Genomic DNA, 21801 nt, shown 5'->3' with positions numbered 1-21801 from the left:
CCTGAAGGGGGGCACAGAGGGACAGGCACATAACAAATAAATGTTCAGGCTGTGGATCAGGGAAGAAAAGGAGGAGGAGGAAGAGAAGAGGAGAGGACAGGAGGATGAGGAGATAGAGGTAGAGGAGGGGCAGAGGGAGGAGGAGCAGAAGGAGGTAGAGAAAGAGGGTCAGGAGGAGGAGCAGGGGCCATTGTAGATCCAAGAGGCCCAAAAAGTGCACGAGCCAGAAACAGTGTCTGGACCAATGTAGGGACCTGCTTTCTGTCTGCTCTCTGGAAGGAACATTTTAGACCCAGTCAGTCGGGACCATTTGTGCATAGCCTGGTACCAGATAATACTAAAGGGTGTTGTTATTGTTGTTGTTGTTGTTACTGTCATCATCATCATCATTATTTGGTGCAGTGAGAGCCAGGCAGTCAAGTTTAAGAAAGGCTCCTTCTTTTATCTGGTGATTTAGGGGGTTGGTCTGTGTGGTGGGGCTCCTGGGCGTGTAGCATGGCTCAGGGCTGTGGTATTCTCCTCCAGTCAATACCCCAGATTGTCACCAGACACTGCCCAGTGTCCCCTTGTGGGCACATTTATTTAAACTTCTTTTTTTTTTTTTTTTTTTTGGTTTTTTTTTGTTTGTTTGTTTGGTTGGTTGGTTTTTTTTGGTTTTTTTTTCGAGACAGGGTTTCTCTGTGTAGCCCTGGCTGTCCTGGAACTCACTCTGTAGACCAGGCTGGCCTCGAACTCAGAAATCTACCTGCCTCTGCCTCCCAAGTGCTGGGATTAAAGGCATGCGCCACCACTGCCCAGCTTATTTAAACTTCTTCCAGACCTAATGGCCTGTCACTTGCCAGGACTAGGTGATGCCCTGCGTCTTTACGTTTCCGCTCCATCTTCACAGCGGCCTCCCGTGGGGATCCTGGTGTTACCCCATTTTCCAGAGGAGGAACAGAGACTCTGAAGGGAATAATTTGCCTCTAACCTAGGAAATGCCAGTGTGAGCGGGTTAGCAGGGCCTGGTGTGGCCGCAAAGCCTGTGCTGTTAACTGATGCTCACTGTAGCTAGCCACCGGAGGCTGGAATCTGTCCACTACCTACTTTACTTTTTAATTAAAGTTTATTATAGACATTCCTGCTAACGGTGTACTGCGGTCACAGACTTGGTGCCTGTAACTGAGGTGCTTGGACCTGCAGACTCTGGGTTTCTTGTTTATATTTACTTTGTTGTTGTTTGTTGTTGTTGTTTTGAGACAAAGTCTCATGTAGCTGAGGCTAACCTAGAACTTGCTTCATAGCTGAGGCTGGCCTTGAACTCTTGATCCTATAATCCAGCCTCCAGAGTGCTGGGTTTGCAGGTGTGAGCTCCCATGCCTGGTTTGTCTAAGGCAGTAATTCTGCAACCTTTTTTTTTTTTTGTTTTTTGTTTTTTGTTTGTTTGTTTTCGAGACAGGGTTTCTCTGTGTAGTCCTGGCTGTCCTGGAACTCACTCTGTAGACCAGGCTGGCCTCGAACTCAGAAATCCACCTAACTCTGCCTCCTCCCAAGTGCTGGGATTAAAGGCGTGCGCCACCACCGCCCGGCGATTCTGCAACCTTTTAATGCAGCTCCTCGTTTCGTGGTGACTCCAATCATAAAATTAATAAATATCTGATATGTAGGATATCTGATGCGTGACTTCAGTGAAAAGGTTGTGTGGTGCATACAGAAGTCACCACCCACTGGTTGAAAACACTGGTTTTAGCGGTTATCCTCTGGCCTGTACCACAACCCAAGCCTGTGTGAAGTACTTATAGTTGGGGCCAGCAGGAGGCAGCACTGGGCATCCATGGAGTTGCTGGTGGGACTTCCAAGAGGGAAACACTGCTGGGTTGCTTCCCATCTCTCTCACTGTGGAGTCAGAGATGAGGTGAAGCCTGCACTTTTATGAGCCATGTGGCGGTGCTCTGCTGGCCGGCCGGCAGGCCGGTGTCCTCACCTTCAAGGCCTTCACCTTCCTCTGGCAGGCTGCTGTCAACCATCACAGAGCCCATGTCAGCTGCACCCTGTGACCCACCCTTGGTGGAGGAGACCTCATCTTCCCCACCGGTCAGTGAGGAGAGCGAAGTGGACAGGACTGACCATGGCGGCATCAAGAAGGTGTGCTTCAAGGTGTCGGAGGACGAGCAGGAAGACTCAGGCCACGACACCATGAGCTACCGTGACTCTTACAGGTGCGTGCGGTCACAGGTCACCAGACAACTGAGGCTTCTGACCTGTGGGAAAGTCAAAACTGCACCATTTCCCAAGATGCAGGTGCATCAGTCTATGGGGCTAACAGTGTGTGTGGGATGGGGTGGAGGTGCAGAGCCAGGGGCATCTGGTCCTCTTGGAGAACATTCCAGAATGCCTCCTTGGCTTCCTTGCCTTGAGCTGAGGCCTCTGAGCCTGGCAGACGGACACCATCCATTCCGTGTTACTCCGTATGTTTACAGGCTGGACGAGAGTCTGTGGTGTGTGGGGCTTCTGTAGATCCAAGGAGTCAGACATTTTCTTCTTTTCCTGCCTCCGAGGATGGGAAGTGACATTTCTGGAATTGTTAAATTTATTTTGAAAATACCAGCGGCGTGTTAATTAGTAACCAGACAGAACCAGGATTTTCTGTGCTATGACAGGTCATTCTCATGGCCACAGAGAAGTGGGGGTCTCCAGTGGAAAAATCACAGTGTCTGACTCAGAGTCTGTCTCAGCCTGTAGCGTGGGCAAAGTCTGAAGCCACAGGATTGTGGGGGTGGTGATGCCAGCCTACCTGGCTTCAGCACCGTCCCCGTGGCCACCTTCCAGTGTCTTCACGGCAGGATTTTCTGGCTGCTTTTCACTCTGAGTCCTCGGAGCATTGTCTCAGATCCTCCCTCCTCCTTATGTCTTTGGTGTTCTGATTTTTCTTGTTCAAAAAGCTGTTGGCAAGGCAGCTTCCTGTTCCTCATCCTGTTGAGTTCCTTTTGGCCAAGTGCGGTGTGGGCAGGTGTGTCTGAGCTACTGAGAGCTTTGAAGTGCTCGGAAACCTGGGTGACAGACAGTGAGACACCCTGTCACCCAAGTGAAGAAAGCCCCTTCTGTGCTCCTGAGCTGGGGCCTGAGCGAGTTTCCCGGATGAGACACCAAGCCGGGCTGGCCTTGCGCTGCCTCTTGCTGGGTGTCCGCCCAAGGCTAGGAGTTTTGTCTATACCCCAGGTGGTGGATTCCAGGGCTGGGATGAGGGTGACTCAGGGTGTCTCTTGTCCCTTTGCAGTGAGTGTAACAGCAATCGGGACTCTGTCCTGTCCTACACCAGCGTGAGAAGCAACAGTTCGTACCTGGGCAGTGATGAGATGGGCTCAGGTGAGCGTGACCTCTATGAAGAGGCTTCTGGGGAGTGTGGGATGGAGGGGTTGCAATGGGAAGACTATGGCTGCTCTGCTGGGGTTTGTTTACTTGTTTGTTTGTTTGATTTGAGACAGAGTTTCTGTGTGACAGTCCTGGCTGTCCTCGAACTCACAGAGGTGGAGTGCTGGGGTGTGCCATCACATCTGGCTCTGTTCTGCTGTATCGTATCACACTCCTCAGTATCCTAGAATGGGAGAAATTTCTCAGAAAATATTTACTGTATACCTAAGACCAGTCAGGTGCTGGGACACAGCAGCCAGTCAAGTGAGGAGAAGAACCAGCCATCATCAGTGTCAGACACATGGAACAAGTGCGTGCACACACACAGACACACACACAGACACAGAGACACACAGACACGCACAGAGACACACAGACACACACACAGACACAGAGACACACAGACACACACAGACAGACACAGATACACACAGACAGAGACACACAGACACACACAGACACACACAGAGACACACAGACACAGAGACACAGAGACACACACAAAGACACACCGACACACATAGACACACACAGACACAAAGACACACAGAGACAGGCACACACACACACACACACATAGACACACACACAGACACAGAGACACACACAGACACACACAGACAGATACACACACACACACACACGTGCTGGGCGCCTATGAGAGATCTCTGATCTTGTTTAGGCCATGGAAGCTGAGGGATTCCCTAAAAATGAGCCCTATCCTGGGCAAAATCCAGGCAGCACAGTAAGTTCCAAGAAATATGTGAAAAATCTGGCTCTCCTATGCTCCACCTTTGCTAGTATGGGGGCCACTATCAAGTGGTCCCCAGAAGGTGGGCAGGTAGGTAGACGGATGGATCGATCACGTTACTAGCCTTGCCTTATGAGCTTGGGGGGGGAGGGAGGGTGCCATGCTGGGAGCTTTGAGCCAAAGCCAGACACTTGGTGATCTTATTCTTCCATTTTAGTCTAATTTGCTTCAGACTAAAAACAAGTAACAATCACTGTGCGCCACGGGTATACCTCAGTGGTGGAATGCTTGCCCAGCATGGACAGGGTGCTGGGTCTGCCCCCAGCCCTGCCCCCACCACAACAACAAGAATGGAAGAATTCATTTTGTGACCACACAGTACATTACTGAAACTCCCTCAAAGGTTTGAGGCATCCTGACCCCCGTGAGTTCCCAGCCTCCTAGGTCTCAAGGTGTTGTGTCTGTTCTTACTCTTCTGTGTGTCTGTCCAGTAGAATCTATGCATAAAAAAGTAATCTTAATTCTACATCCGTTTAATGGAAGGGGAATGGAGGTCAGAACAGACTTTATAGACTTGTGTAGCCCGTGAGCTACGTGATGGACGGGAAGGCTGTCCCGGTAGCACTGTGGAGGGTGCTCGCGTGAGGGAGCTGGTAAAGTAGGCTTGCTGACTTTTGCCACTTGGGAGGATGAGGTAGAAGGGTTGCTGGAAATTTGAGGCTAGCCTGGGCTACAACTGAGTTAAGAGGCCAGCCTGGGTATACAGAGTGAGATCATCTTGGAAATCAAGAGAGGCCAGTGCAGTGTCTCAGTGTGAGACGGTATGTGCTGTCCAGTCCCATAATCTGAGTTTGATTTCTTGGACGTACACGGTGGAGGAGAAAACAGACTCCAGGTTGTCCTCTGATCCCCACCTGAGCACCACAGCCACCCCAGCAAAATAAATAGATGTAATTAAATGCCTTTTTTTAAAAAAAGAAAGAAATCGGGGGAAGGGAGGACTAGCTGGACAGTGGATCAGTCCCTCTCCCTGGCTGTCACCGGCTGCTAATCCTACAAGACGTGGATGCCCAGGACAAAACGGAGGCTCACAGGGGTAAAGGGCTCACTATCCAAGGCCTTGTCTGGGGCCTGAGCTTGTCACATCCATATCCTCTGTGGGTCTGCGTCTCTGTAGCCATGGTAACTCCTCAGGAAGGCGTGAGGTGGGACAGCTGTGGCGGATGATATATACGGTCCCTTCTTTGTTAGGGGACGAACTGCCCTGTGACATGCGAATCCCCTCCGACAAGCAGGACAAGCTTCACGGCTGTCTGGAACATCTCTTCAACCAGGTAGGACCTTGGCCCCACTGTGCCCTGCGCTCTGACCACGCTGGGGGAGGGGAGGGGCCACGCCGTGGGTGTCAGGCCCTTCCTGCACTCACGGAACCTTCTTGTCCCTAGGTGGACTCCATCCATGCCCTGCTCAAGGGGCCTGTGATGAACAGGGCGTTTGAGGAGACCAGGCATTTCCCCATGGAGCACAGCTGGCAAGGTGAGGGGCCTTGGAAGGCCATGGCCACATGCAGGTCTCTGTCCCTCCTCTGCAGCACAGCTAAGGGAGAGCCCGTGAGCCAGAGCCAGGTCACTCTTGTATTTATTCAGACTGAGCCTGGAATTTTTTTTTTTCTTATTTTTTCCTGGGCCTGTGGGGTGAGGCAGGAGGATAGCCTGGAGCATGGTCTCAGTCATCACACTGTCTACCCTGAGTCTGACGCACAGAGTTTGTGTACATTACAGTGTAAATCATTTTTATTTACGGTCAGTTTTATAGCTGTTGTAACTTAAAAACGAAACTCTCCCTATTAGAAACTTAGTTTCATAAGTGTCACGTTAACCTCCATGGAGCTGAGAAACCAGCACAGCGTGTTACTCACTAACAATAAATCAAAGCCGCAGATATGACGGAGACAACACCAAAAGCGTCTTCTGCACATGTTGGTCCCAGTGCCTGCTCAGAGCGTCCTTGAGAGGGATTCCTGAGGGAAGGACTTGCTAAGGCCTCCGTGGCGTCAGATTGAGGGGTGGGGGTAGGAAGCATCCGTGACCCTCCCGTTTACACATTCACGCCGTGTAGTTGTCTCCCTCCCGACCCATTCACCCCACATCCACTCACCCACCCTCGTCTGTCTACACATTTCCCTACTCACGCTCTGCCCCTCCCCCATCCATCATGCACCATCTCTCCATCTGCTTACCCAGCATTCCCTCACATCCTACCCATCTGCCCTGCATCTGTCTCTCTCTATACATCTATCTATACATTCACTAGCCCTCCCTCCCTGCATTCTTCATCATCCACCCTCTATTCATCTGCCTACCCGCACACCCACCTATCCATCTACCTGTACCTGTGCATCTACCATCCATCTGTCCATCCATGTATCCATCTGTCCATCCATCTATCCACCCATCATAACCCACCCTCTGTCCATCTCTCCCTCCCTCCCTCCGTCATCATCTGCCCACCCACCTACCTTCCATCCATCCCTATGCATGACCTACCCTCTGACCAGCCATCTGTCCATCACCCACCTCCCATCCAGCCCTCCGTCCCCCTCCCTCCTTCCATCCCTCCTTCCATCCCTCCTTCCTTCCATCCTTCCTTCCATCCCTCCATCCATCCCTCCACCCCTCCATCCATCCATGCACTCGTCTCTGCCCTTCACCCACCTACTTACACCCTCCTACCTATTCATTCTCCACCTACACAACTGCAGTCCATCCGCCGCCCTCCCACCCACTCACACCCACGTTCACCGTCTACCCACAAACCCACATCCGCTTATCCACCCACCCATCCATCTGTTCGTTTTTGCACCAAGGCACCAGTAAACTGATTCCAGCTTATTCCAGGCCTGCTCTGGACACTGTGACCTTGAGATGAGTCAGTGCTCTCCAGACCTCTGGGGTCACCCACTGTGTATAGGAGACCGGATTCAGATAGGCAGCCATCTTCCCATAGGATGAGGTTTAGCAGAGGATTGGGAGCCCTTGGACTATCTCAGGGGTGCCACCCAGTGATGGGCCTCTGAAGCCAGAGGTGACATGGAGGGCACAGCCACAGGGGTCTCAGAAACCCAAACAGGGAAAAGGATAGGGTCCAGTGTCTGCCTGACTTTTGACTGGTCCTGCCCAGGGCAGATTTAATGACTGACCTTAGATAAATTCCATCTCTTTCCTGCTCTAAGCTTGGGCTGCTGCTTCTGTGTAGGGAAAGACTACTGGTCTACCACTCATCTGCCGGCTCAGTTGGTTATGGCTTTGAGGTAATACCTGAGGAGCCTGTAGCTTCAGTTTCCAGCTCTAGGAGAACCAGCTGTGATCGATTAGTCATGTCTGTAGTGGGTTGGTTGTAGCTGTGGGGAGACAGGGAGGGAGTGCGGAGGTTGATTAAGGATGTCTGTTATGGATCCTGGGCTGGGATGCCTCCCTTGGTTTTGCCTTGTACGACCTGTGAATGAATACCCATGAGTCCCGTCAGTTACCTTGACATAGGGTAGTGAGCCTTGTGACCTGGAGACGGGATGGGCAGGCAGTTGTGCCACCGTTCTTCTGAGCTACCTCCAGCCCTCTCCTGACCTCACCCACTCGTGCTCCTTTGCTGCCCCAGAGTTCAAACAGAAAGAAGAATGCACGGTCCGAGGGCGGAACTTGATCCAGATCAGCATCCAAGAGGACCCTTGGAACCTGCCCAGCTCCATCAGGACTCTGGTGGACAACATCCAGCGATATGTGGAAGGTCCGTGGGTACAGAGGGTGCCACACATGTTGGTGGCCTTTGGTTCTGAGTATAGACCGTGGTTTTGTCTGGACAGGGCTTAGCTGTGTGGCCCTGTCTTCGTGTCTAGGGAGGGACAGAGCAGCTGAGCCCTTTCCTAGTGAATGTCCTGACCTGCTGAGGCCCTGGGCTGTCTTTGTGACTGGAGGAGCCCTGGAAATGGAAGCCATTCCTACTGAGGTGTCTTGTAGTCAGGAGGCTGGTATTCTGGCTTCCTTCCTTCTCCACTTCTAAAACTGGATTCCATTTGGGTCTCTGCTTGTCATTGATTGTCACAGATTGGAGCCACTGGTCTGACTTGTCAGGGATATGAGAAAGTCCTGATACCTTAGTGGCCAGCTGCCCTGTGGCCACACTTGTGTGAGGATTTCAGGTGCTTATACTAATGTCTGCTTGACATACGTCGTTTACCTAGTTGAGCCTTTGGGCACCTGATTCAGGCTCCTGGGGCCTGGGGCAGGAACAGGAGGAAGGAATTACAGAGGTGTGGCTGTCTCAAGCCAAGCTACCTGGTTCCTAAACAGAAGTAGGTTACTAGCATGAGCCTGGGACCTGACTGCCACCAAGGAATCCCTTCTTATCTGCTCTCAGCTGCATAGCAGGACTTCCTCGTACTCTTCAGTGGTTAAATGGCACAGAGACTTATTAATATTTATTACAGCTCAGGAATATAGCTGGGCAGACTCTCAGCTGGCCCATCTACATTATCCTGACTATTCTAGCGCTACGCCCTGCCACAGGGCTGGTTCTTTACCTCTCTCTTGTCTGTAGCACCTCTGTTCCTCTCCACGTCCCGAGGGTGAATCTCTCAGGACTCTTCCCAGAGACCTTCCCTCTGACCAAAGTTCCGCCTTCCCCTTCCTGCCCAGCCATTGGCTGTCAGTTTCTTATTAAGCCACTCAGCAAGTTTTCTATTTACAAAATAGGAAACCCATAGCTCTCTGTGGGTACAGAATTAACCGTTGAATACACAGAGACACACCTTCACAAGATGTACAAGAGGTTACCCCAACACAGACCTCTGATGAGGATACAGGGCCTCCATCTCTGACATCCAGGGGCTCTGGAACTTACCCAGAATTCATTGAGCACAGTTCAAGTACCACCGCCTCTGTGAGGGGCTAGAGCCCTGTGCTATAGGCACTGGCTTGCCACCACTTTTGTCAGCTCTGCTCAGCCATCTCCTTTCTCTTTCCTCCTTTCAGATGGAAAGAACCAGCTGCTTCTGGCTCTGCTGAAATGCACAGGTAGGAATGGGGCTTTGAAGGGGCCCCTGGGAGGCACAGTAGGTGCTATGGCCCCAGGGTGGGGTGCTGTCCCTCGCTGGCCAACAGCATCTCAATGGATCCCTCAGCACCTGCACTGGGGAGGTAGCCTTGGCTCTCAGTCTCACTGAGAACTGCTTGAACCTCACCTTTTCCTCCGGGGTCGGGCAGGGGACTGGTCTCAGGTCCTAGGGAACATGAGCCCTATTTAGTGCTACCTATTAGGCCTGGTGGGTGTTGGCAGGGAGACTGGTGGAAGACGGAGGGTGAGGAGCAAAGGCCCTGAGTCAGTAGAGCCAAGCCCTGGATAATGGAGGATGGAGCTGCAGGATGCCTTTGTGCGCGTGCGCGTGGTCACGTGCTCACATTGTACACCTGAGTACACGCATGTGCATGTGTACATGTGCCTACTCTTATACAGATTACCAACTGCCTGACATTGGCCAGTGGGGACAGAACATGGGGAGGTGAGGCAGGGGGAGAGCATTCCTGAGACAAGTCTTGAGTGTGCAGCTTAGTACTGCCAGTGTTCATGTGGCCAAAGCTGAGGTGTCCCGTGAGTCACTATAAGGCAGATGGGACAGGGTTTGGACAAGTGTCGGCCTTAAACAAATGTTGAACCAGACATTTGTTTCTTCAGGAAGCAGGCATATGGGCAGTGGGAGAGTGAGATTTGGGGCAGATCTGTCTTCTTTTGAAGAATTTATTTTTTCAGAACTGGCTTTGGGCAACCGATTTGTCCATTCAGAATTCTCCACAGGCCCCCCGTGGGCGTGCCGGGTCCTGGGTTTGGGTGTTGAGGGTGGAGATGCCGTTGGCACAGTACCACTCACCCAGAGGCCGCCGCACCTCCCACAGACACAGAGCTGCAGCAGCGTAGGGATGCTGTCTTCTGTCAGGCCCTGGTGGCCGCCGTGTGCACCTTCTCCGAGCAGCTGCTGGCCGCCCTCGATTACCGCTACAACAACAACGGCGAGTATGAAGAGAGCAGCAGAGACGCCAGCCGCAAGTGGCTGGAGCAGGTGGCGGCCACGGGTGTCCTGCTGCACTGGCAGTCTCTGCTGGCACCGGCCACCGTGGTAAGCGGCCCAGGTCATTGGCAGCACGGGAGAGACACTATTTCGGGTACTCTCGGCTCTGGTTCACCAAGGGGTTCATGCGGCAGTGATTTGCTGAGCATTTACTGTTAGGTGTTGGACTTTCTGCATGAACAATAGTTCCTGTGCCCTGTGGCGTCCTGGAGAAGAGAGGCAGACAGACAGAAAAGACCCGTGGTTCTAAGCAGCAAGCAGGTGTCTCATGACAGTCTGGGCTGGCAGCTGAGGAGTCCAGGGAGGGAGAGAATATCACTTGCATCTAGTGCATGTATGGAGGGCAGGGGTGCTGGCTCAGCATCCAATAGCAGCTTCAGTACATGTGGTTCCTGAGATTACCTCAGGGAGCCCACGGGCAGCACAGCTCCAGATCGCCCCCTGCTGACCACTAATGGGCACTGCTGCCGGTCTTCAGAGATCTGCCTCTTGCCCCACCAGACGGCAACCCTCTCTAACCTCTCAGAATGGAACACCAGATTCAGTGATGTCACCAGTACTGAGCTGGCCGCTGGGTCTGCAGCTTATTTCCTACAGAAGTAGACAGAGAGGAGAGAAAGTCCAAAAGACCTTGGAGGTTCTCTGGAGGAAGTGGCCAGACTTTGTGGGGAGGCGACTTTTGATCCATGATTTCTGCCAGCCAACATGGAGGTCTGAGGAAGAGTACGCAGAGGAACAGCATGTGCAAAGGCCCTGGGCAGAGGCCCGTGTGGCCAGTGGGGACAGGCAGGGAAAGCAAGGCTGGTGGGGTGGTCTGCAGGTGGAAGGTGACTCAGAAGCAGAAGGACAGGGGACTCATGTGATCCGGGTTAAGTTTTAGGAAGCGTGTGACCTTGGAGAGAGGCAGTTAGGACACTAGATGGAGAGAAAACCCTCTGAGATGTCCTGGTGGGAATGGCCCTGACTGGAAGTGGGTGTTGGCTGGGAGGCTGGACAGAAGCAGACTGAGTGTGTCCAGGCAGTCATGGCGGCTGGGTGGGGAAAGAGGACCAGGATCTGGATGGCCTTGAGAAAGGGGTACAGAACAGGTGTGGGGGCCCAAAGAAAGGAAGTGTGTGTGCTCATGGTGTTGCCTGCGCTTTGGATGGTACTTGGTGTAGCTTTACTGGGGCCACACAGCAAGGCAGAGCAGAACTGAGTTCTGACCCATATGGGGTACAGGACAGGCGGTGGGATGAATCATGATGTCCTGTGTAGAGCCACACCCGTCTGAGTCTCCTTCCCCACCACCTCTCCCTGCAGAAGGAGGAACGGACCATGCTGGAGGACATCTGGGTGACGCTGTCGGAACTGGACAATGTCACCTTCTCCTTTAAGCAGCTGGATGAGAATTCTGTGGCCAGTGAGTGAACTGTCCCTTCCTGCCCTGAGTCAGGCTGCTCAGAGCCACACTGGCTTTCCTCTCCTGCCAGGCTAGCAGCCAAGTAGACCAGTCTCCAGTGCTTCAAACCTCCCAAGCTTGAGACTCTTCAGCTGACAGCAGCTACCTATGTGCAGGCTGAGTTGGGCTCAGGGAGAAGCAGTGATCGATTAGTGATGCCTGCCTGGTACAGGCATGGGCTGAGTCATGTTTGTCAGCCATAATTCTTCCTTATGGGTGTTGATAAGCTACAGGGCCTTTGCTCTGAGCTGCCAGGCAAGGGAGTCACAGGGCTGGGTCGGGGAGGTTGAAGACACTACGGCCAGTTCTGCTCAGGGGCGGGGCTAAGAGTAAAGCATTGGGGAGACAGGAGCTGTGGAAGCTGGTGAAAGGGGAGGTCATCACAGACAGGTCTGGAGGCCGCCTAGGGCTGTTCAAAGCTAAGCACAGGGTCGAGGGGGTTGGGGGGAGAGGCTTGATGCTGCTGAGATGTTAGGGTAGGGAAGCCTCAGATGTCAACCATAGAAGTCCCAGCATGCCACCTCGAGGCTGGGAAGACAGGAGAGTCTGAGGTTACCCCTGTGAGTCAGGGCTGGAAGTATAAGGTTAACCCTCTGGAGTGCCACTCTGGCCCATGAGGAAGGAGGCCCTATGCAGTTTGGGAGCAGCTGTGTGGGGACTCCCCTCTGGCCTCCTTAGTGAACCACCCTGCTTTGCTTCCACAGACACCAACGTCTTCTACCACATCGAGGGCAGCAGGCAGGCGCTGAAGGTAGTCTTCTACCTGGATGGCTTCCACTTCTCCAGGCTGCCCTCTCGCCTGGAGGGTGGGGCCAGCCTCAGGCTGCACACCGTGCTGTTCACAAAAGGTGAGCAGCCAGGCTGAGGCACCTGGATGGGGGAGGGGCGTAGGCAGGACCACTGAGCACCCTAGGGCCCAGCACCCACCCTCCCATGCCTTCCTTCACAGCTCTGGAGAATGTAGAAGGGCCGCCACCTCCAGGAAGCCAGGCTGCAGAGGAGCTGCAGCGGGAGATCAACGCACAGTCCCTGGAGAAGGTGCAGCAGTACTATAGAAAGCTCAGGTAGCTGACGTGGGCTGAGAGGGGGCGGGTAAGGGAGGGTACAGGCTCTGGGGTAGGGGTGGGGAACCTACAGGGTGTAGACACATCATGCAAGGCCATGGGCAAGCCTAACCCTCTGGAACACATATAGCACTGTGCATGGAGGCCACTGCTAACCCATTGAACAACTGAGTACACTGAGGCCCACACAGCCTGCACCAGGTCACACAAGACAGATGAACTCAGTCTCTTTAGCCCATTACTCCCAGTGCAGGGAAGAACTAGTAGGGACGGTTGCTTCTGGGATCTTTAGGCTCCTAGCACTGGGTCTTACTCTGAGGAGAACTTTCAGAGAGAGGTAGAGAGAGCAGTAGATAGAACCTTGCCCAGAGGGAGAAGAGCTGGACCCAGGAAAACAGCTAAGATCTGAGACTCCCACGACAGCTACCCACAGCCATGCCTGCAACCACACCCTGACCATACACCCACACACCCACAGTCTCGCCTTTACCAGACCCCCAGACCAGGCTCCCAAACACAGCCTCTTTCATTGCTTTCCCTGCAATACCAAGGAGAGAGAGAACAGGGGCCTGCTACCATGGAGAGGGGCACTCTCTTCCCAGGTCCCCTTTGACCATTTGCAGATTGGAAAACGAAGTTTCTGCACATTTACTAGGCACTAAGACCCAGCACACAATTTACACCTTAATTCTTGTCTTCTGTCTATCCTGCATCTGCCCAGGGTGTTCATAGAGACTTTCTGTGGGCCCTGCACTGCCCTGGGACCTGGGAAGCCATCCTGTTCTTCATGAACGCTTATTCTGTCAAGGCTGGGTCATCAAATCAAGCTCACCCCTTATGTATAAATAAAGTTTTATTCACACACAGCCAAGACAATTTCTTCCAGAATTCTTTGTAGCTTTCCCTTCCCACCCCTCAACTTCTGTGAATGACAGAAGACAAGGACTCTCTGGTTAAAAGGGTCAATGTTTTCTGGTTGGCCCTGTCTAGAAGGATATAGAGGGTGAGAAAGACCACAAGCTGGTAAACCAGAACAGTTTTGTGCCAATTGTTGAATGTTTAGAGAAGAGGAATCAGGAATGGGGGTGGAGGAGCAGGGCGCTGGGCTGTTGTCCAGGGCGGGAAGGCAGAGGTGGCGGTGGAGCCCAGAGAACCTTTCTGGCTTCCCTGGGGTCACTGGAGGAGCAGGTGACTGTGGGCACTCAGTGACCTCCTTTTGAGAGTCTGGGGAGGGTACAGGGCGGTAGCTGTAGGTGCCAGGACCCGGGGCACGGGAGAGCTGGGGCAGAGCATGTGTGTGTAGTGGCAGGATCCTCAGGCTTGTCCGTTTCCTTCAGGGCGTTCTACCTGGAGCGGTCCAACCTCCCCACGGATGCCGGCACCACAGCTGTGAAGATCGACCAGGTGTGCTGCTGTCCCTGGAAGCTTGGGCAGGGTGGGGTCACTACAGGCTGAGTCTGCTCTAACCAGAATCAGGCCCAGAGGCCCCCAAAGCCCCTGCAACCCCTGTCAGCTTGTTCCCTCCTCCTAGGACTTCCTAGGTGACACGCTCTTGCCAGCCTCTTTCACTTGGGACTCTCTGATGAACACATTATCCCATTTCTTGAGCTGAGACCCCTAAGGATCCGAATGGTGAATGCCACGCTAAGTATGGCTTCACGTGGCATCCTTTTGCTTCAGATTCTTGCCAGGCATTTAGAAATCAGAATTTCTTCCATCGAAACTAGAGGTGATGCTATTTCTTAACCCTTTAACTGCGAGCAAGTGTCATGTCCGTTCTTACCAGTATAGTGCCCCTTTGGTCCTAAGGACAATGACAAGACAGGCTCCAGCTGCTTGTGAGAGATGGATGCTCTGAGACCTAGCTGGGGCTCAGTTCTTTTGTGTCATGGTAGCCCTGAGTGGGTTATGTCCCTCTGTCTCTCACCCACAATGCATCTCTCTGGGTCTCCTGGCTCCCCAGGCCCAGGCAGGCCTAGAACTTGGAAAAGGTTGTGAGGAACTGGCCGTGGGGCTCAGAGGCTGTGAGCTCTGAGGAGTGTGGGTGCCATCTTTGGGGATTCTGTAGTGTGTTGGATACAGACCAGAGGATCGTAATGGTACACGGTCAAGGGAGACAGTATGAAGAACAGCTTGTCACTTTGGTCCAGCCCTTGGACTTGCCACTTGGAGAGTGGCCACTTAAACTAGTTGTGACAGGTTTAGAGAGGCTAAAACAGGTCACCTGCTTAGGCTTAGGTGGGGCTGGGACAGAGCCAGTTTGGAAGGTCAGAACTGAAACAGTAAACACTGAATGCTAACCTACAGGGTAGTGGGGGGCTGCTGATGGTTCTTGAGGCCTGAAAAGGGTGCTGTGAAGACAGCTGTGTAACAGCTGGATTAGAAGGATGTCCGAGAAGGCCAGTGGAGGTCTCAGGGCTGCAGGCCTCTCCTGGACATCTGTCACATCCCTTGCAGCTGATACGTCCCATCAACGCCCTGGATGAGCTCTACCGCCTCATGAAGTCCTTCGTGCACCCCAAAGCTGGTGCTGCCGGGAGCCTGGGCGCCGGTCTCATCCCCGTCTCCTCTGAGCTCTGCTATCGCCTGGGGGCGTGTCAGATCACCATGTGTGGCACCGGCATGCAGCGGTGAGCCTGAGCCAAGGCTGCATGGGACATAGCGGGGCTGGGTAGGCTCTGGGAAGTTGGGGACTCACCCACACAGGTGGGAGGGCTGGGTTCAAATCTGGGCGCTGCAGTGCCCATATTCTGGGCCTTGGCTTACCTATCTCTGAAATGGAGTGGCCAGGGTCAGTGAGCCTGGGAACACCATGCCCTGTCCTGATTCTGGCCAATTGAGAAAGGAGACACTCACCATGAGCAGGCCATCTTGCCAGCGTCCACCCAGGGGAGCTGCTGTCTCCTTGTAACTGTTAAGACAGTGTGGCGCTCTCTTGGAGTTCTCAGCCGGCAAGCGTGTCCTCTGCTAGGAATACCCAGACATGTCTGGATACATTTGTGGTCCTCATGTCTGTGGAAAGGAGAGCAACTGCTGAGTGTCTTACAGTGCAGGCATGGCACACTGTGTCAGGGGAGGCCTGGTGCGTTACAGTTAGAGAAACTGAGGTACAGGGCTCAAGGTGACTGGATGGAGCTGTAGATTGAGAATCCTAGAGGTCTGTCTTCCAATCCAGTCTCAGGGGCGTGGGTAGTGTGTACCGAGGAGACAGGGATGATGAAAGGACGACTGGGTGGGAGGGTCCGGGAACTTCCCTGGGAGACAGTGGACACCTGGAGATAGTGGGAGGAAGGGAGACGTGGTGAATAAGAAGCGACCCTTGTCTTACTTCTTTCTTCACCCACTGCAGGAGCACCCTGAGTGTGTCCTTGGAACAAGCAGCCATCCTGGCGCGGAGTCACGGGCTGCTGCCCAAGTGTGTCATGCAGGCCACGGACATCATGCGCAAACAGGTGAGATCACCTGCGGTGGACAGCGTGGCTTAGGGACCCTGAGCTTAGCCTTGTGGGATGTGGGTCATCTTAGGACCAGTCCTCCTCAGCCCCAGACACCTTGCTCAGTCAGTCTCGGCTATTCACATTTGCTTCCCAACCTGGCTCGCTGTTTCCCCCTGTGCCCTGAGTTCCAGGCGTGACAGTGGTTTTCCTTCTAGGGCCCCCGAGTGGAGATTCTGGCCAAAAACCTCCGCATCAAGGACCCCATGCCCCAAGGTGCACCACGGTAAGTGGCCACCCACCCCCTCCCAGCCCAGTGCTCTCTTCCAGGAAGGACCAGGCCTGCTTGGCATCAGACTCCTGGTCTCACCCCAAACAGAATCCTAGTGTTCTGTGGGGCTACCTCTCACTCTGGGATCTCCGGGAGCCACGCTGGCCTGCTACCTGACTGCTGCCCAGCCCCTGAGTGGCGGTTAGGTTCCTTTGTCACCGCTATGGTGACTCTGTCAGTCCAGTCTTGTGTCATTAGCTACCAGCTCCTGCAGCCCCTCAGGGGATCATGACTCCTCAGTCCCTGCCCACTCTGCTATCCCTTACTGCTCAGGAGTTCTGAGTGGTGGCTTTGGACAGAGTTTCTCAGTGACAGTGTCCCCCAGAACCCCAGCATATTCCTAATCAGGGCCTTGGTGACCACTCCCCGCATCCTGTTCATGTCCTTTGGTCTGCCATGTTCTCTTGCTCTTAACTTGTCTTCATACTTTCATGGTGCCTGTCCTGTCCAGGGACAGTGTCATCTGCCCTCTCATAAATCCAGTTGACCCCTGCAGCAGCCCTGTGAACAAGGCTCTGCTGAGACCCTCATTGGCAGGTGGGCATATAGAGGCCCAGAGATGTTCAGTATCTTGCCCAAGGTCACAAAGCTAATAGCAGAGCTGGCCCCGGACAGTCTAGGCTTAGACATTTAACCATGTCATATGTGGCTTTGGTCACTCCAGTTCACCACAGTGGCCTCCCTCCCCCTAAAATCATCCCTCTCTATGGCTGCCTCTCCTTGAAGCCCAGCACACAATGAAGATTGACGGTATTCTGCAGTGTCTCCACTCTACAGTTCTTCCAAATCCAAGGAGCCGTCAAGGCTACAAGCAGACAGGCTCCCAATATACCCTGTATGCACCCAAATACACACACCATTTGGAAACACCTCGCCTGCCTCTAGAGCCGTGGTTCTCAGCCTTCCTAATGCTACGACCCTGTATCACAGATGCTGTGTGTTGCTACTTTGTAACTGTAACTTTGCTACTGTTATGAATTACAATGTAAACATCTGATGTGCAGGATATCCAAAGGGGTTGAGAGACCCACAGGTTGAGAAAAACTGCTCTAGAGGAACAGGATCCGCCTCTGAGAGGGGACAAGGTGCTAAGGGCAGGTTCAGGACTTACTACTCTATGTATTCTTCTGGGTGTGGGTTGCTTGTCGCAGTAGAAGGGGAACTAGCCACATGTGGTGGCCATGCAGTCCCTCCTCACGCTCTCCGCCTCTGTCTGCCAGCCTCTACCGCCTGTGCCAGCCTCCGGTGGATGGAGACCTCTGAAAACCAACATGCTCCCTGCTCAGCCACTGCCTCTGCAGCTGCGGTGTGAGAGGACACAGAGGGGCCGCGAGGGGACCTGAGGCTTCTGCCATAGCTGTGTCAAGACCTACCCAGCTGACCCCGCTGCCACCGTCCAGGACAAGCCTCTGTGCACATCCTCTGTCTGGACTGGCTGATCACCGCTGGGCTGGCAGATTCTCCATTCTTATGCCTAAAGCCTGCGGGCTGCTTGGGTCCCCCAGAGCTGATGAATGTAGCTGGGGCCTGGATGCCTGCACTCACCCAGGTCCCCTACACAGGGAAAGGTCACAGGGTCCGGCAGGTGGAGGCCTGCAGACCCTGCTCCTCAGACGGTAAAGCTGCACTTTGAACCTGGGTTCGTCCTGGGCCCACATTCCAGGAGACCCTACCTGTTTCCTGTCCTGACTGAAGCTTCTGGACATGCCTCCTGCCCCTTACTAACTGGCACAGTTGACTTGGGACAGCCTGGTCTCTGCCAGGAGAGGACACTGGGCTGAACAGCTGTCACTTCGTGGACAGTCGTGAACCCTGCTGGCTTCCAACACCCACCGCCATTGGAATTTGAGCTGCCAACTCTGGGTACCAGATCGGCTCTGATGTTAATTTATATGACACAACATCTCTGTGTTTTATGTTTTGTATTTTTTTTTCTTACTGTTATTGTTAGTGTTGTCAAGATTTTTCTCCTCCCCCTAGGGTTTTTGTGATTATGTCTTTGACACTTTAAATATCAGAGAAAAGTATATTGCCTAATGGGACCAACATAAAGTAGTAGCAACAACTTTATTCAGTTCTACTAAAAAGCGAAAGGAACTAAATTATTGAAAAAGTTTAAGACGCTGTTATTTCCATTTTAAAATCTAAAGGTCGTGAGATGTGGCTCCCGGGCTCCACTGGTTCCTTCCCCTGCCTCAGCACCCAAGCGTCCAGCTCACATTGGACTGTGTTGTTTCAGTGACTGGACCAGAGTTTGAGAGGTGCTCTAGTTGTGGCTTAGGGCTGGGCTGTGTGTCCTTTATTTTGATGTTGTCATCTCAGAACAGGGCATTTAGGACTTGACAGAGAACCAGAGAGATAAGACCCTGGGCTGTTTGTCTGTTCTCCCCCTTCTGGACACTGACAGGGAATTGCCAGCATATATGGGAGGAGAGAGGGGGTGCCTTCTCACCTGTGGCTGGCTGTAAGGCTGGGTTCAGGGTGTATGGTCTCCTCCGTCCCCTGGGGCCACTTTTCTCTTGGTACCCGGTCATCTTTGTTGATATGTTTTGTTCATCCAGAGAACCAGGGCCCCTGTTAACCCTGCTGAGGGGAACCGGGAAGGGCCCCGAGGGCCAGGGCATCATGCCTGGTTTATTTTAAATGTACAGATTCTTTTCATTAAATCCATGATAGATTTTTTTATTATTATTAAAAGTCAGTATATAATACAAATAAGGTGTGGTCTGCTTGTTTGGTGATGTCGCCGGATGGGTTTCAGCTCAGACAACTACATGAGCGTGGCTCAGATTCTGGCTGTCGGTGTCCTTGAGCCTACAGCGCTAACCACTGTGCCTCAGTTCCCTTCTAAGGAATGAGGACCAGCGCCCGTGTAACAACTAAGAGGTTTTCCAACCTTATTTTGGACTCTAAGCTCTCAAATTTGTTGTTAACAGTAGAGAATGTGTTATTTTTCTAGACGTTTCCTGCCCTGTCCTGGGTGTTTTTCATGTGTTCAGGATTCAGGACTTGTCCACAGAGTACTGTAGAACTACTGCGTGCCGCAGTGTCTGAGACCATTGGATCTGAGCAAAAGTGGAGTTTAAAACCCTCACTTACAGACTGGAGAGGCCGCTCAGGAAAAAGAGCACTGGCTGCTCTTCCAGAGGACCCACATGGCAGCTCACAGCCATCTGTAACTCCCGCTCCAGGGGATCAGATGCCCTCTTCTGGTCTCTGTGGACACCAGGCACACATGCGGTAACAGGTATACATTGTAGGCGAGATACTCACATACACAAAAATAGACAAATCTTTAAAAATGTAGTGAAGCCTGGAATCTAAGCTGGCCACAGGCATGCCAATCATCACAGATTCCATACAGGCTAACCAGAGCACCCTGCTGCACACAGGCCTGGCCCCAGGTGGGTCCCACGATGTTTGTGGGTGTTCCTCTGCTTAGGCCGAGGTGGTCTTCATGAACTGCCAGGATTTGTAGGTCCAGCCCAGCCAGTTGCTTCTTGGACTAAATTTGATGTGCAGTCCTTGGCCAGCCCTGTGTGACCTCCTCCTTCCATTCCTCCTCTTTATCTCCCTCTTTCTTCCCTCATTTCCCACATGTTAGAAAACGACACTCCTGTTTGTTTCTCACATCCCTCATGTGTCTACCCATCCCTCCATTCCAAAGGCCTAGCTGGTCTCTATGGGAAGGTAGCCTTGCTTCTCAATTCCGGCTTCAAATAATTCCATACCGAACCCTCTAAGAGCTTCTCTGAGGGCTTCAGGCATGGGGTGGAATCTTCTGGATCATCTGGATTCCACTTGTGCACAGATGGAGGAGTTGCCAGGGAGTCTCCGACGTGTCCACAGGAATCCTGCCCTGGGGTCTGCAGAGAAAAGGTCCCCAGAAGTAATGCAGGGAGACCAGCGGCAGAGTGTCTATGACTGAGCCAGTCCTATCTGTTCCCAGATCTGGTGAGAAGAGTTGGGAACATAAGTTTCACACCTGACACTCGGTGCAGCTGCCTGGGTTCCGTCTGGTGGGACTTTCAGGCCGGGGGAGGGGGCTGTCTTGTGATTTTTGAGGCTAATGTTCTTGCCTGTCCCCTGATTCTGAAACCCCTATGCTTGCAGGGAGGGATGTCACCACCTCTGTCAGAGGCTCAGTTTCCTTCAGGACAGCCTGGCCCTAAAGTAACTTTCTGAAGGCATGTAGAGCCCAGCCTGTCCAGCAGGGGGCACCAGGGACCACAGAATGCCCAGAGGTTGCGGTTGCCTGGTCCTTCAAAGGGGTTTCAGACACAGTCTGGCTTCAGGTGGAGGACAATGCCTGCCTGGAAGGGTGGCTGAGGCTGTTTGGGTGAGGACAGCAGCTGCCAGGCTCAAAAGCTGAAACTCCATATAAGCGTCTCTTCATTAGTTTCTCGGCAGCTTTTCTTAGGTCTCTTTTTTTGTCATTATTTTTTGTTTCTGTTCCTTCCGCCCTCCCCCTATCCCCACCCCTTTCTGGTTTTCTTTGCCTTGTCCTGGGTCTTCGGGTGTGATTCTGGTTTTTTTTTTTATTTTTTTTCCTCTCCTCTTCAGTTCCCCTTTCTCCTTTGCCTTTTGTCTTTCTTCCATTTGGATCCAGGAGTATACAAGAAACCCATCAACTACAGAGGCGCTTGTTGGGGAATGTGGCTGGTAAACCACAAATACTGCCTTCCCCTAGTCCCCAACTTACCACTGAAAGCTGAAACCACTTAGAACTATGGCCACCAGGTGGCACTGTGGGCCAGGCTGTCTTGAGAGGGGTTCTCCTGGCTGCTCCAGAGTTAGAGGTAAGGGTGTGTGTGTGTGTGTGTGTGTGTGTGTGTGTGTGTGTGTGTGTGTGTGTGTTGGAGGGAAGGGGTGCTCAGGAGTGACTTGAAGGTAGAGATTCCCCATAAGTGTATGTCCTTCTTTCTATCTGCACCTGTCCCATACAGCCAGTCCCTCAAAGGGAACTTCTCACTGTCCAGTCAGCCTCACTGTCCCAACATCTTTGAAGAGCCAGTTGTGACATTCAGAATTTCACAGACATTGTGTATCAGCATACTGTTCAGAGGCTTGAAGACACTCTAACCACTCTACAGAGGGAATAAAAGGTTCAGCTAGCTTAAGGGTCAGATGGTCACATGAGCCAGAACGGTACATTGAGAAGTTCCTGGTGCATCCCCCAGTCAGAGGCAGGAGCATTGCACATGGTAAGTGGAAGCCACCAAAACCATTGGGTTCTGTGGATTTCAGATATGCCATAGGAGAAGCAGGCTTT

The 21801-nt window shown here is 52.8% G+C and overlaps 1 protein-coding gene across 1 annotated transcript in view; it reads left to right on the top strand.

The window, feature by feature from the left end:
- Positions 1-19247, top strand: part of Prex1 (phosphatidylinositol-3,4,5-trisphosphate dependent Rac exchange factor 1) — a 148625-nt gene extending 129378 nt beyond the window's left edge. The window contains exons 26-40 of the mRNA XM_034495589.2: positions 1992-2198; positions 3257-3345; positions 5393-5475; positions 5587-5677; positions 7796-7924; positions 9169-9210; positions 10087-10307; positions 11562-11661; positions 12405-12548; positions 12650-12764; positions 14102-14168; positions 15222-15394; positions 16114-16216; positions 16417-16484; positions 17750-19247. Coding sequence (XP_034351480.1) covers positions 1992-2198; positions 3257-3345; positions 5393-5475; positions 5587-5677; positions 7796-7924; positions 9169-9210; positions 10087-10307; positions 11562-11661; positions 12405-12548; positions 12650-12764; positions 14102-14168; positions 15222-15394; positions 16114-16216; positions 16417-16484; positions 17750-17792 — 1675 coding nt within the window. The 3' untranslated portion in view covers positions 17793-19247. The remainder of the gene's footprint in view (positions 1-1991; positions 2199-3256; positions 3346-5392; positions 5476-5586; positions 5678-7795; positions 7925-9168; positions 9211-10086; positions 10308-11561; positions 11662-12404; positions 12549-12649; positions 12765-14101; positions 14169-15221; positions 15395-16113; positions 16217-16416; positions 16485-17749) is intronic.
- Positions 19248-21801: the final 2554 nt, after the last annotated feature.

The sequence above is a fragment of the Arvicanthis niloticus genome, chromosome 2 (assembly GCF_011762505.2).
Source record: "Arvicanthis niloticus isolate mArvNil1 chromosome 2, mArvNil1.pat.X, whole genome shotgun sequence".
Classification (NCBI taxonomy): Eukaryota; Metazoa; Chordata; class Mammalia; order Rodentia; family Muridae; genus Arvicanthis; species Arvicanthis niloticus.
Note: the sequence above shows the minus strand (reverse complement) of the source record. Positions and strands in the feature narration are given on the sequence as shown.